General features: G+C 35.6%; 1 protein-coding gene across 9 annotated transcripts in view; it reads left to right on the top strand.

Moving 5' to 3' along the window:
• The window catches only part of Akt3 (AKT serine/threonine kinase 3), a 241,832-nt gene that overhangs the window by 159,809 nt on the left and 65,704 nt on the right, over nucleotides 1-16,319 (top strand). For 8 of the 9 annotated variants that reach the window (XR_015001246.2, XM_085687654.2, XM_085687652.2 and 5 more), the window contains 2 exons: nucleotides 2,286-2,351; nucleotides 3,772-3,840. Coding sequence is in view for 8 of the 9 variants with exons in the window: in XM_085687654.2 (XP_085543780.1) it covers nucleotides 2,286-2,351; nucleotides 3,772-3,840 (135 nt within the window). In the remaining variant the exon portion in view is untranslated. The remainder of the gene's footprint in view (nucleotides 1-2,285; nucleotides 2,352-3,771; nucleotides 3,841-16,319) is intronic. The other variant, XM_085687653.2, reaches the window with a different exon arrangement.

The following is a 16,319-nucleotide window of genomic DNA, read 5'->3' on the forward strand; positions in this document are numbered from 1 at the left end:
ATTATATTACTGAGCGTATGTTCCATTTGTTTTTCCTTTCTATCTTACTCTAATATAAATCCTCTTTTGTTAATACATATTGCTTTTAAATTGATTAGTTACTTATCTTCACTAGCCTGTGAAAGGCCCTCTTCTCCAGTATGTAAATCATACCTAGATGATTCTGCATAGTTGTTTATGTAATGGTTAAATAAAGAAACTTTTGGATTTACGACATTAAAAATACTTGCTGTATGGTAGCCATTATGCTAGATAATAATGGGTATACAAATCTGTAAGTTCTTGTGTTATTTCCTCTTCTGATTTATTTTCTAATAAAATGTTGCTATAATTGATTTAGGCAAAATAGTGTAGTATGGCAGTAACTTTCACATTGTTTGAGCACTTAAACCTGGCTCTTATAAAATAAATAAGACTGAAGTGGTTTGTTTATCCTTGGCTTAACTTGCTTTAAATACTACATTGTTAATTCACTTTACTTTTTGTTCATACACAGTTGGTATTCCCTTGCTTATAATATTAGCTTCTTTTATAAATCTATTTCTTATTTTTCTTCTAGGCATAAACTAAGGTAAAATGCTTTTGTAAGATAATAATTATAATTCAGTGTTTTGATGTTCTACTCTTCATTCCTTTCTTTATAATCTAACTTTTATTTGCCAACAGTATTGTTGATCCAGCAAGATATTTGTTTAAGCATTTCCTAGAAGCAAACTGGAGATGTCAGTTTCCTCCCTCCCTCCTTTCCTCCCTTAAGATGACAGACCTTTGAAATCTGAAGCATGTTTTCAGCTCCCCATATGTTCAAAAAATCCCTTCTAGTTTTCTTCAAATCAAGGTGGGAATGTGATTTTTACAAATAAAGAACACAATCGGGGAAATACTTTAATTTTTGTTTATTTGTTTGTTTTATGTAGCTTTTAAATTTATTTATTTGTTTTACATCCCAACTGCAGTTCTTCCTTCCCAAATCCACTCCTCCTCTGTTCCTTTTCAGAAAGGGGCAGGCCTCCCATCTGTATCACAAAGCATGTCAAGTTGCCATAAAACTAAGCACCACCCTTTATATTAAGGCTGTACAAGGCAACCCAGTATAAGGAATGGTTCCCAAGAGCCAGCCAAAGCATTAGGGACAGCACCTGCTCCCACTATTTGGAGTCCCACAACAGGAACAAGCTACACTTCTGTAATATATAGAAAGAGCCTAGAGCTCTCCCAGCAGCTTCCCTGTTTGTTGTTTCAGACTCTGAGTTTCTAAGAACTACATTATTTGTTTCTGTGGGTTTTCTTGTGACTCCTTGACCACTCTGGGTCCTATCATCCTTCTTTCCTCTCTTTATCAGACTTCTCCAAGCTTGACCTAATGTTTGGCTGTGGGTCTCTGCGTCTGTTTTTATCAGTTACTGAATGAAGGTTCTCTGATGACAATTGGGGTAGTCACCAACCAATCTGATCACAGTTCAGGTTGCACATTTACTATTTATTGCTAGGAGTCTTATTTGGGGTCATCCTTTTGGATTTGTGTGAGTTTCCCTTACATCAAGTTTCTTCCTAATGCCAAAATGTTTCCCCTTTCAATCATCTCTTTCAGTACTGTCCCATTCTACTCCCCCAACCCGATCCCTCAAGTTCCCATCCCCACCCACTGCCAGTCCACCCAGGAGATTTCTTCGTGGGAAAATACATTCTTTTCATGAAAGATGCTTGCATTTTAAAATTCACTTGAAGTAAAATATTTAAGACCTGTAAAAGAATATTAAAAAGTATCAAACATAAAAGATGTGATTTTGCACTCTCTAACTTTTTTTGCAATGTGTAATTTAGAATTAAATTGTGTATCCTGTGGTTCCTTTTTAAATAACTGACTATTAAGAGGAGAGTTTATTTTATGATCTTCTCTGAATTGTGTCTTAATGTCTCCCTGAATAAAGTGTATAACTGTGGAAATACTAGCTTAGTTATGCTATAGTATAAGCTGGTAAGCCATTTCTTTTACGGGAAAAACCAACATACTTAATATTTTCACCTTGAATAATTTTGTTAATTTTATATCATTATTTATGTCATTTAATTAAATATGAGTGAGTTTATATGAATTTATATCTTCTACCCCTCATAATTAAACTAATAATTTGAACTTTGTGTGTAGTGGTAGAGAGGAAGCATACCAGTATATATTAATAACCCTTTTTATGTCTCAGCAGTGTCTTCTGATTTCTGAAAATGATGAAAGTGTTGTGTGTTTAGTATCTGTGACATGTATTTATAGTTGTCTTTTCTTGTAGGATGAAGTGGCACACACTCTTACTGAAAGCAGAGTACTAAAGAACACCAGACACCCATTCTTAACAGTAAGTGCTTAGAATATGCTGTTAGGACAGTGTAAATTTAGGGAGATTTTATTATAGAATGGAACTATGACAATGTTTTAAGTAACATTTACTTAGCTGTACCACATTCTTTATGACAGAATGTAAGTTCAATTTGTTTGAAACTGTTGAATGATGTGAATTAAGTATATATTTTATATAGAATGCATTTATAATTCTTCTTTTGTACAAAGACAAAAATTGTCTTTGTACAATTTTTAAAAAAGTTTTTCTTTCCTCTCATAAATGTCCCTGATTTAAATATGTATCCATAGACCAAACAGGTCTCCTCTGGCATTTTAAGTTTACCGATAAAATGGTAGACTTTTAAAAGCCTGTTTTTGTTTTTCAACAGTTGTGCAATCCAGGCATGATAGCTCATGACTGTAATACTAGTACTGAGGAGTCTATGACAGGAGGCTCTCCCCGTGTTTGAGGCCAGCCTGGGCTTCCTAGTGAAATCTAGGGCCACTGGGTTACAGGGTCAGACCTATCTCAAGAAAAAAAAAATCAAGTGAAGATTTTACTTTTTCTTTCTTTGTTTACTGGCTTCATATAAACATTAAATTAACACACAGTATGGTCTTCAGTTTTCAAAGGTCAAAATTTTAAGTGAACAAATTTCACAGAAATAAGATCCCTTTCATGATAGAAATACAGAAATATGAAATGTTTTAAATACAGGGAGTCCTGCTGTGTTTTCTTCATTAGAGAAAGTACGAATCATGACTTAATTCTTGCAGCATGTTTTTAAACAGACTATTTTACATCTAGTCTGGGGTTCTATGTAGTAGAGGATAGTTTATAAAGTTTCTCTATGTTCCATATTATACCAAGCTTATTAAGATTAAAATAGCAGCTAAAGTTTAAAATTAGAACTTTTATTAACATTTTAAGACTAGCAAAAGTAAACATTTTCACAGTTACCAATAGATTCTGGTCTTTGCTAAAATGTTTCTTGTCTGTTTTCTAATATGATAATATTTTAGTATATTCTTACGACTTACAGAGTTACCAAGTCTGACCTTCCTGAGTTGGGCTGGGTTTTATCCTCAGTATATACAAAATAACACTGAAACGACATTGATCATATTGAATAAAAACAACTGTTCCTGTGGAACTTTTCCTAGAGTTTTTTGTAGAGACTGCGAGATGAGAACCAGAGTACTGAGTACCAAGTCAGGCTCAGGGGCACAGCCGGCTGAGAGTGCTCACCACCATTACTGATTTATTTTTACTTACTGTATTTCTTAGAAAGCATTCTTACAAAGTAAATATACTCTTACAGAACAGTGCTAGTCCGTTAATTATGCCGACTGCTTTCAAGTGCTCTATTTTTGGTACCATTATACTTTTAAGACTACAGGATTATAATTAACATTTTTTTCTTTTTCATTTCAAGTCCTTGAAATATTCCTTCCAGACAAAAGACCGTCTGTGTTTTGTGATGGAATATGTTAATGGGGGAGAGGTGAGTCAAGAAGTCAATCTAGCATTTGCACGGACTATTTCCTTGAAAGTATTACAAGCAGTATGAGTTATGGAGATTCTCACCTTGACGGGTTTGCCTATTTCTTCCAGTTGAGTAAACAAAAGCTGGATAGTTTCCAGTGGGATATTTTGATCCCTGGAAAGCAAAATCACTTTTCTTATTTTACTATATTTTGAAATCTAAAATATTTTACTACAGTGTGATCTTTTTAAAAGGGACATGGTTCCCTTTATTCATTGATTTTAGATTTCTTTTATTTTATGTATGAGTGTTTTGCCTGCATATGTTGTACCTGTGGAGCATGTTTGTGCTTAGTGCCCACAAAAGTCAGGAGAGGGCATTAAATCTTGTGGAACTGGAGTTACAGAAGATTCTGAACCAGCATGTGGATGCTAGGAACCTAGTTCTCTGCAAAAACAAATTCTCTTAACTGTTGAAACATTTCTTGAGTCCCAACATTATTAGTTTTGAAATTTTATTAATAGATTGTGGAACTATAGATACATAGTTAATTTTGTTTCAGTTTTTCAAATAAGCCTTCGTGAAACTTCTATAAAGTTTTTTTAACCTATTTTGAACTCAACCAAACAGTATTATATATTATATATATATATATGTTTATATGTATGCACACACACACACACACACACACACACATTGCAGCTGTGCTTTTTTTCTTGTATGTATGTAGTTACCAAGATGATAATCAAGAGATTTAATAGATCTTACACTTTTGGAGAGAAATTAAGTCGTTTCACTTGTACCTTTTCTTTATTTTCCTTCCTGTTTTGAACAAAAATCAATGTAAAGAAAAAGTGAAATGAGCAGAAACAGTAACTGGAAATGCTTTACATTGTGAGCTTTCTGAAATGAATGTATTAAAAGAAGCTTGTATCTTGTAGACTTAAGTCTTATTTCCCAATCAAAGTAAATACCTGCTGTGGAATAGTTTTCATAAAGATTATCTGGTACATAGAAATCACTGTGTTTGAAAATTTCATTCACTCACTTGGTGAATATATTTTGAGTGTTTAGACAGTACAGATTTTTCTGAATGTGTTAAGACCTTGACTTTGCTATGAAGGAGTATATAGTTTCTTTCATACAACTTGTAGGAGTATAAAGTTTCTATTGTGAGTATATTATCAGTTAGGATATTTAAGCCCTAAGTACAAATAAATTTATAAAAGGCAGCTCATTAAAGATGGACTCTGAAGGAGATTATTAGTGGACTGTCTAAGCTGAAGTGGCACTTGAGGTAGAGATGACAGCGTCGCACTGGAAGGTGAGCACAGAACAAGGAGAGCTTGAGCAGAAGATAACAGTGACCCAAGCATGGGAAAATGGGAACTTCAATTAGATGCCCGTGGAAATAGGAAGAAGTGCATGGTTTGGAGCTGTGGAACGAGTATCTTAAGAGCTAGTTTGTTGGATATGGGTAAAAAACTTTATTGTAAATATCCATACATAGTTTATGCTGTAATCGTGTGAAATTAATGGATATACTCAAGTTATGAAAAACTTTTTAGAGTGAGACTATAAAATTGAATTTTAAAAAGTTTTTGCTTTTTGAAATGTTTTTAAAAATAATTTGGAGATTATAGCTGTTGGATTAGAAGAGTAAAGGAGAACAGATTTGCAAGCTCTTCACCTAAAGGTTGTAATTTTATTTGTAGAGGTGGAAATTAAATTAATGAAACCTCCATGTTGGTTCCAATCAGAATTTAAAATATACATACTATTGGAGTCAGTGTGATACTCAATTCTCAGAGTGATGAGACCTAGATTTCTTGGGAGACAGGCCTCTTGGCATGCTGTGAAGGCTATCTTAAGTTAACTGAGCTGCCAAGTCTACTTTGTGAGTAGCACTGTTCCCTGAACTACATAAAAAGAAACTGTGAACAAATAGAAATATCCATCATGTATCACTTTCGACTCTGAACTGTGGTTCTATTGTGACTGGATGCCTCCAGCTCCTGTAACTTCCCTGTCCTGATGGATTATATCCTTGAACTGTGAGCCAAAATAAGCCCTCTCCCCATTTAGTTGCTTTTTCTTAGTGAACAACATGAAAAGTAACTGAGACACTCAGCAATTCCATTTCCAGTAATTGAAATTCCAAAAAATGAAGATAAATGACCAAATGGTATGTGAATAAATACATTTGTTGTACAAGTATGGTGTCTTAAATGAACATTCAGTAAGAATGCTGAGAAAGTATGTCAAATGTTGCAAGATGAGAGAATACAAAGCATGTTACTATTGTGCTGAGAGAAACATAGATCATGTACATGTGAATATCTCATTATTCACTTGAACTTAGAACTGACCATAGATCATGTACATGTGTACGTGTGAATATCTCATTATCCACTGGAATTTAGAACTGACTATATAGATTATGTATGTGTGTACGGGTGAATATCTCATTAGGCACTGGAATTTAGAACTGGCCTTGTGACTGAGTAAAGAGTAGAAGGAAAGTTTAATTTTCACTTGTGTATTCTTCTGTAACTTTTCATATTATAGTTACTTTGTATTTAATAATTAAAAATAAGCAAATTGACGGATGACTAGAGGAGAGAGTGATAGAAAGGAAATGAAAATCTGCAGTAAAACTTAGAGCAGCACTGAGTGCAGTGCAGGCCACAAATCAGCATCTGTATAATTAATTTTTAAAGTCTAGTAATATTGCTTCTAATATGCTAAGGGCACTCTTAGTAATTTAGCTGCTATTAAATTTAAGTGAGAAATAGAAAAATATCCCCAGGAGAAATTGTAATTTTTGGAAACAAGGTAATACCAAATTTAGTTGAAGAAGTCTCCCCTTAGATCTTTTTGTAAACTGTCTTTAGTTTTACATGTTTTAAAGCCTCTAAATTGGAATTCTGTGATCTCTCACAGGCTCAAATTTCATGGGAGCTAGAGATTAAAAGCATGGTAAATCATGTGGACCTGTTATAAATCTGATAAGTTCTTACTATTCTGTTACATTCTTTCTGTATGTACTAATGAACCTACCATTTCCATTTTTTACTGCTCATGCCTGTCAGCGCTTTGCACAGTCTGTATTAATGTCTTTGATGAAATCATTTTAGTTTTTATATATGACTTTCAGTTACATGTCATTCTTGAGATCTTCTCTTACTTATTCATATTTCTCATTATTTGGCTGGCATTTTCTCTTCTGTGAACCGAAATCATCTCATTTTAAATTCTCAGAAGACAGAAGTGCCGGCAGTCAGCATTTGAATTCTACTTACTAATTTGTGGAGGTGTGATTTGGGTGATTTTTAAGTTAGAAGTATTTCAGATTCATGGTGATGCTTTTAAAACTTGATATTTTTTTTACTAAATTTATGGTTATATAAATATCTTTATTACTAGAATCTGAGTTATTAAGCTTTATGTAGTTTATGTCACAATTTTGTTGCCTTCATCCAAATCTTTCTTTAAAAAAATTTCCATACCAAGAAAGTTACTTTGCAATATTCACATTGACATCTAAAGTTCAAGGCAAAATGAGCTTTATTTTACATGCTGTTTTATGATACAATTTTATAGTATTTGAGGTCCAGTTTCCTAAAATTATTAAATAATCATCGGAATACAATTTAAGTTAACAGAAGACTTGACAAGTCTCATTGTTTAAGATGGTTAGCTGCCTAGAACTATAAGCAATGTCCAGGAAGCCCTCAGTTTTCATGATTTCTATACATGGGGTTAGTGGTATACAATGCAGTTTCATAGTAACTAACTTCTTAAACGTTGCTTTTCCCAGAGTGACCCTTTTAAGGAGTTGCAAATAGAAAGAATTTCTCTCTCTCTTCCTCTCTTCTTTCTCCCCCTCTAACCTATCCCTAAGGAAGAAAAACAGAAAAACAACAAAAATGTTATTTACATTTTTAAAACTATGGTCCTAAAACACAGTGCACATTTTTTGTATTCTGTAAATTTCACCTACCAAAATCCTTTAAAACTCTTTTATGATTATGACACGTGCTAGTAGTTTATTTCAGTTTGCAGGGTTGCTGCATTGCAGTCATGTTTCTCAGTGTTTGCCTATAGTCATAAGACAGATGACAGAGTTCTTAGCAGTTTGGAGTTATTAAATAAATAACTGTCGTGAATATTACAGAACAAATCTTCATGAGTTTTTATTGGCTTTTAGTTATGCATATTTTTAAAAATAATGAATTTATTGTGACATTATCTGTAATTCTTAATACATTTTAGTTTATTTTGTGTGTATACATAGCACCTGTGTAGGGGCCAGAGGTACAACTTTTGTGAGTATGTTTCACCTTGTAGAGCTTGAAGAGTGAACTCAGTTCACCATGTTGACTCCTGTTAACTTTACCTACTGAGCCATCTTTCAGCTGTTAGGACTTGTTCCTTTATTAATGGGATAATTGTGTTGTCCTTCACCCTCACCATTCACCATCTTGTACCTTCTTCCTCATACTGGTCCTTCTCCACAGATATCTCCTTCTAGCTTTGTTTCTTTTTAAATGTTGAGAGAAAACATGCAATATTAGAAAATCTCCAGTTCTTGCTATTGATTGAATAATATTACATTGTGTATGTATGTGACATTTCTATTCATCTGTCAATGAGCATATAGACTTATTATATTTTAAACACTGTGAATTATTCAGCATTAAGTATGGATGTGTAAATTATCTTTGTGGTGGATTGGCTCTTGTACCCCATAGTGGATTAGCAGGGTCACATGATGGTAATTCTGCTTTCAATTTTTTGAAGAATTTCTTTTCCCATGGTGACTGGACTGATGTGCATTCTTCTCCTTTTCCTGCATCCTCTGTGCTTTCTTGATGAGGGCTACTCTTTCAGTAGCTAAGAGGACGCTGTGCAGTTTATGTATACATTTTCTGTTTGACTGATAATTACAACACTTTATCATTTAGTTGTTAGGTCTGTTTTTTCAGTTCTTTTGTTCATTTCCTAATAGGATTATTTCCTGCTTTGCTACTTAGTATTTCAAATTTGTCATAAATTCAGAATATTAATCTCTGTTACACGAATAGTTAGCAATGATTTTTTTATCCAGTTCTACTGGCTGTATTTTCACTTTGGTAATTGTTTCATTTACTGTGCATAAGCTGTGTGATTTCAGGTAACCCAGTTTGTTAGTTCGTGCTATTAGATTTGGAACCATTCAAGTTGTATTCAGACCGTTATTGCCTGTGCATATATCTTACAGTTTTCTGTTAGTGGTTCTAGAGTTTCAGGACTTTTAATTCATAATGGATTGATTTTTTTTCTACACGTGAGAGATAGAGGTATAGTTTCTTTTTTCTGCATTTATGTATATCTAAGTTTTCTAGTACCATTTTGTAAATATTTATTTTTTTATGTGTATTACTGTTTGCTTCTTTTTATGTATGTGTACTGATTGCATGTTTGGTGCCCATGATGGCTAGAAGGGGGCATCCAATTTTTTGATCCACTGTGTTTGTGCTTAGAACTGAGTCACCTGCAAGAGTATTGTGTGCACTTTCTCTGCTGAGCCATCTCTCTAACTCTTCCAGTGCCATTTACTAAAGAGGCCTTCTCTTATCCGTCTTGTATGTTTGGGGCATTTTTGTGTAAAGTCAGGTAACATCAATTTCTTGGGATTCTTTCAGGTTTTTCTATTTCATTCCATTGGTCTGTGTATCCTTTTTTGTGTGTCAGGGCCTTGTTAGCTTTGATACTGTGGCTCTGTAATATAATCTAAAATCTCGTATTATTATACTTGCAGTATTGCTCTTTTTTCTTAGAATTGCTTTGGGTATTCTTTGTTTTGGCTACAAAAATCGTTCGTGCTTCTATGTGGGTATTAGAATTCTTTTTCTAGGTCCAAAATCATTGAAATTTTGATAGAAAATGAATTCAGTACATAGAGTAGTTTGAGTAATATAGCCATTTAAAATATAAATTATGTTTATTCACAAACATGGGAGAACTTTTCTTTTTCTAATGCCTTCTTTATTTATTAAGCTCTGGAATTTTCACCATGGCAGTGTTTAATTCCTAGCTAGATTATTCCTATGTAAATGTTCTTGTTGTATATGTTTTTGTAATTGACATTGTTTCCCTGATCAGCACGATTGTTAGAGTATATAGGAAAGCTTTTCATTATGTTTATTGATTGGAATTCTGCTCAAAAAGTATTTATCAGATTTAAGAGTATTTTGGTCAAGTTTTTAGTCTTTTAAGTATAGCATCATATAGTCAGGAAACATTGAGTTCTTTCCTATTTGTCTCTTTTATTTGTTTGTACTGTCTTAATGCTATAGTTAAAAATTTGAAGACTACAGTAAACATGAGCAGAGGGAGTCAGCACTCTTACCTTATTGCATCCACCCACACAGAGGGTGGGACTGATCTTATGGGAGCTCACCAAGGCCAGCTGGACTGGGAATAAAGGAGCATGTGATGAAACCAGACTCTCTGAATGTGGCTGACAATGAGGGCTGACTGAGAAGCCATTGATATTGGCACTGGGTTTTGATTCTACTGCATGGACTGGCTTTTGGGGAGCCTAGTCTGTTTGGATGCACAGCTTCCTAGGCCTGGATGGAGGAGGGAAGGGCCTTGGACTTTCCACAGGGCAGGGCACCCTGACTGCTCTTCGAACTGGAGAGGGAGGGGGAAGGGGGGGAGGGAGAGGGAAATGGAGGCGGGGAGGAGGTAGAAATTTTTAATAAATAAATAAATAAATATACATATAAATTTTCCCCATTTAATATACAGTTGTATATAATTTTGTAAATTGCCTTTCTTATGTGGGGCATTGTACTTTATCCTATTTTTTCCCAGGATTTTCATCAACAAATGATATTGAAGATTGTCAAATATTTTTCTACATCCATTGATATAATTGTAGAATTTTCATTTTTGAGTCTATTTAGGTGTCAGAATTATTATTTGCATACATTGACCTATCTGTATCATATTTCATTTATTTATTTACATATGTTGAACTATCTTTGCTTACCTACTTCACAGTGTAGGATCTCTTCAATGTGCTTTTAAATTCTGTTTGTATATATATTATTGAATCGTTTTGCATCTGTATTCTTTAAGGAAGTGGCATATAAGTTTCTTTTTTTGACTACTTATTTGGATTTTATATGAAAGTAATGCTTATTTAGTAGATTGATAACATTCTTTTTCTAATTTTTAGAGCTATTAGAGAATATTATTGTTCTTTTTGGAAAATATGATAGAATTTGGCAGTGAAATTTTTGGACTTAGGGGTTTTTTGTTGGGAGACTTTATCGGCATTTTAACTTTATTTCTTGTTATAGATCTGATTAAGGTATTTCTGTCTAGTTGCTTTAATTATAGTAATATATTGCAAATCTTATCTGATTTTTATGTTTTGTTGAAAGATACATTTTCAGCACTCTGAAGTTTATTAGCATCTGTTGTAATGTGCTTATAGTCTCTCAAATTTATTGTTTTAAGTCAGTCCTCTTGAATAGTTTGTCTAAGCTAGTTATTTTTTGTTTTGTTGATTGTTTATATTATCCTTTTAGTCTACATTTCATTAATTTTTTTTTAAAGGTTTATTTATTTATTATGTATACAACATTCTGCCTCCATGTATGCCTGCACACCAGAAGAGGGCACTAGATCTCATTACAGATGGTTGTGAGCCACCATGTGGTTGCTGGGAATTGAACTCAGGACCTCTGGAAGAGCAGCCAGTGCTCTTAACCATTGAGCCATCTCCCCAGCCCTACATTTCATTAATTTTTGCCGTTTTCTCTTATATTTGTATTTAATACTTTTGATTTGAGTGTGTTCATTTTTCTTGAGAGTTGAAGGTGTATCATTAATTTTTTTAATTTTTATTTTTCCATTCAATTATTTACACTTCCTTCCCTCTTCACAATCTCCTCCCGCTCCTCCATACCCCCTGCTTTCTCTCCTGCCCTGCTTGAGAGAGGGCCAGGAATCCTGCCCTGTGGGAAGTCCAAGGCCCTCCCCACTACATCCAGGCCTAGGGAGCTGTGCACCCCTATAGACGAGGGTCCCAAAAAGCCAGAACATGCCATAGAAACAAATCCCAGTGCCTTTATCAATGGCTTCTCAGTCAGCCCCCATTGTCAACCACAGTCAGAGAGTCCGGTTTGATCACATGCTCATTCAGACCCAGCCCAGCTGGATTTGGTGAGCTCCCATTAGAACAGGCAGACTGCCTCAGTGGGTGGACCAACCCCTTGCGATCCTGACTTCCTTGCTCATCTTCTCCCTCCTTCTGCCTTTCAACTGGACCATGGGAGCTCAGTCCGTTGCTCTGATGAGGGTCTCTGTCTCTATCTCCATCCGAAGATTCTATGGTGATATTCGAGATAATCATCAGTGTGATCGTGGGGCAAGGCCAGTTCAGACACCCTCTCCTCTGCTGTCCAAGGACCTAGCTGGGGACATCCCTGTGGACACACCTGGGATCCCCTCTAGAGCCAAGTCTCTTGCCAACCCTAAAATGGATCCCTTAATGTAGGTATCTTCTTCCCTGCTCCTATATCTGCCCTTCCTCCATCTCCACCCTCCCACTACCCCACGCTCTTGCAAGTCCTTCCCTTCTCCCTTCCCCCTCACCTTCTCCCCTTCCCCTAAACTCACCCCCACCCCTGTCCCCACCCCCATGCTCACAACTTTTGCCCTGCAATCTAGTTTGCTTCCAATTTCCAGGAGGATCTATATGTTTTTCTTTGGGTTCAGCTTGTTATTTGGCTTTTCTGGGCTTGTGAACTATGGGCTTAATGACCTTGGTTTATGGCTAGAGTCCACAAATGAGTGAGTACATATCAAATTCATCTTTTTGGGTCTGGGTTATCTCACTCAGGATAGTGTTTTCTATTTCCATCCATTTGCATGCAAAATTCAGGATGCCATTGTTTTTTACCACCGAGTAGTACTCTAATGTGTATATATTCCACACTTTCTTTATCCATTCTTCCATTGAGGGGCATCTAGGTTGTTTCCAGGTTCTGGCTATTACAAATAATGCTGCTATGAACATAGTTGAACAACTATGTATTTGATGAACAACTATCATGCTTTTGTAGTATGATAGGACATCTCTTGGGTATATATCCTTGGGTATATTGCTGGATCCTGAGGTAGGTTGATTCCCAATTTTGTGAGAAACTGCCACACTGATTTCCAAAGTGATTGCCCAAGTTTGCATTCCCACCAGCAATGGATGAGTGTTCCCCTCACTCCACATCCTCTCCAGCATAGGCTATCATTGGTGTTTTGATTTTAGCCATTCTGACAGGTGTAAGATGGTATCTCAAAGTTGTTTTGATTTGCATTTCCCTAATCATTTTCCCTAATCGCTAAGGAAGTTGAACATGACCTTAAGTGTCTCTTGGCCATTTGGACTTCTTTTGTTGAGAATTCTCTGTTCAGTTCAGTGCCCCATTTTTTAAGTGGGTTAATTAGAATTTTAAAGTCTAGTTTCTTGAGTTCTTTATATATTTTGTAGATCAGACCTTTGTCTGATGTATGGTTGGTGAAGATCTTCTCCCATTCAGTAGGATGCCTTTTTGTTTCAATGACAGTGTCCTTTGCTTTACAAAAGCTTCTCAGTTTTAGGAGGTCCCATTTATTCCCTGTTGCCCTTATTGTCTGTGCTACTGGGGTTATATGTAGGAAGTGGTCTCCTGTGTCCATGTGTTACAGTCTACTCCCCACTTTCTCTTGTATCAGGTTCAGTGTGTTATGATTTATGTTGAGGTCTGTATTTTAAAGTCTTTGGTATGTTAGGCTTCTCTTTTCGTTTAATTTTATGAACTTTTAAATTTTTTCCCTAACCTCTTTAGTGAACCGCAAATCACAGAAGAATATATTGTATAATCTTCATCAGTTTGTACAGTGTCTGTGCTATCTTTTGCTATACATTTCACATTTTATTCCATCATTATCTGGTTAGATATAGTGTTTCATTTTTTTTGTTTGTTTAGACTTGTTTCTGTTTTTTTTCCTCAGTAAATGTTTATTTTTTTATTTTTTTCTCAAAGTTTGTTAAAATACAAAAGTCTCCATTTCTGCCCCTCCTCCCAACACCCTCCCACTCACCCCACTCCCTCCCCTCCTCCCTCTCCATCCCCAAGAGCAGTCAGGGTCTCCATCCCTGTGGGTAGTTCAAGCTCCTCCCCCCTCCCTCCAGGTCCAGGAAGGTGAGCATCCAAACAGACTGGATCCCAAAAATCCAGTATATGCAGAGGAAACAAGTCCCAGTGTCATTGTCAATGGCTTTTCAGAAAGACTCTGGGCTAGCCACATTCAGAGATTCCGGCCTCATTCAGAGAATCTGGCTGAATCACGTGCTAGCTCAGTCCCAGACAACTGGCCTTGGTGAATTCTCATTAGATCAGTCCCCTTGTATCAGTGGGTGATCACACCCCTTGCGGTCCTGATTTCATTTTTCATGTTCTTCCTCCTTCTGCTTCTCATTTGGACCTTTGAGGACTCAGTCCGGTGCTCCAATGTGGGTCTCCGTCTGTATCGCAGTCCATTGTCGGATGAAGGTTCCCTCTGATCTTGCCTTCCTTGCTCATGTTCTCTTTCCTTCTGCTTCTCGTTTGGACCTAGGGAGTTAAGTCCAGTGTTCCAATGTGGGTCTCCGTCTCCATCTCCATCCATCGCTAGATGAAGGATCTGGGACTCTTGTCTATTTCCAATCTCCAGGAGGAAAACTACATGAATTTTATTCAGGTTCACCCTCCTATCCAACTTCTCTAGGATCACGAATAATAGGCTCAAAGACCTTTAATTATGGCTAGAATCCACTTATGAGTGAATACATACCATATTCCTCTTTTTGGGTCTGGCTTACCTGACTCAGTAAAGCGTTTTCTTTTCTTTTCTTTGTTTCTGGTTTAAAATGTTTTCTATTTAGAATGCTTCATAGGTAGCCAAAACATGTTTCATGGGAGTTGATGGGAATATCCTGTAGATGGTGTCTATTAAGTCTTGAAGTTTCTTGCCTTATGGGTGGTGAGGTAGGGTATGAAAGTAGTGTTTACAGTCCTTACTATTGTAATATCTTTATCTAGACTTTAATACCCAGTACTGTCTACTTTGTGAAATTGATCATGGTGCTGGGTTCTCCCTTCTTTAGTGGACAGTAACCTTCTTTATCTCCTATGACTAATTTAGACCCGAATCTACATCAGATATATAGCTGCTTCTGTTTAACCCTGTTTTCAACTAACTTGACATAGATATTTTTTGTTGTTGTTTCCTTTTTTCTTTTTTTTTTTGCATTCATTCACTTTGATCTCTGCTTTTCTTTTTAGTGAAATGTATTTCTTGAAGCCGTCCAACCTACTTGTCTGCTTTTTTAATTGGACATTTTAGGCCAGTACATTTAGCATATTTATTGAAAGATATTTGCCATAACTTTTAAATATATATTTGTTATTTTTCTTTCTCTCTATGTAAGATTATTTTAAAGTATCTTTTGGAATGCTGGCTTTCCAATTGTTAATTAGTTTGTACTTTCCTTGAGATATATCTATTTTTCATCAATTAAAATAAGACTTTACTTATTAGTGTTCATTGGTAGTTGTAGTAGTTTATTTTCTATTGCTATGATAAATTCCATGACCAAAAGCAAATTAAACAGAAGTTTATTTTAACTTAAAAGTTACAGTCTATTGTTGAGGGAAGTTAAGGCAGATACTGAAGTTAAAGCAAAAACCATGGAGGAATGGTGCTCCCTGCCTTGCTTTCCATTGCTTGCTCAGCCTATTTTCTTACACAGCTCAAGACCACCTGCATAGGTGTGGCTAGGCCTTCTCACACCAACCATTAAACAAAAACATACCTTCCTCCCGTTTTCTACGTATAGGCTAATTTAATGGAGACATTTTATTAGTTGAGGTTCCCTCTTTTCAAATGACCTTAACTTGTATCTAGATGATTAAACAACCAAACAAACCTAGCTAGTGGTCATTTCCTGCCACAGCTTTAAGTGTTATTATTGATAGTTAAGTTGGGATTTTCTCTTTCCACTTGTAATAGTTTTTTGTTTGATAGTCATTGTCTTTTAAAAATAATTTATTTCATATTTTGAGATTATAATTAATTACCTCAATTCCCCACCCAAGCCTTCTCATATACCACTCCTTGCTCTTTTACAAATTCATGGACTTTATTATTTTATTATTATTATTAATTGTTGTTTTAAACACACAGACACATACACTTAAATATATGAGTACAAAGTGTTCAGTCTGTATAGTATTCCTTGTACGTATGTTTTCAGGGCTCACCATTTAGTATTAGGTAATCAACCTTTCTGTTCTATCCCGGGAGAACTATTTCTCCTGCTCACAGCCTTCCTTAGTTACCTGTAGTTCTTTGTGCAGGGCCGAGATCTCCTGGGCTTGTCCCATTCATTTTAGCGTGGTTTTTTTTGTTGTTGTTGC

Source organism: Myodes glareolus, chromosome 5 (genome assembly GCF_982192425.1).
Source record: "Myodes glareolus chromosome 5, mMyoGla1.1, whole genome shotgun sequence".
NCBI classification, from domain to species: Eukaryota; Metazoa; Chordata; class Mammalia; order Rodentia; family Cricetidae; genus Myodes; species Myodes glareolus.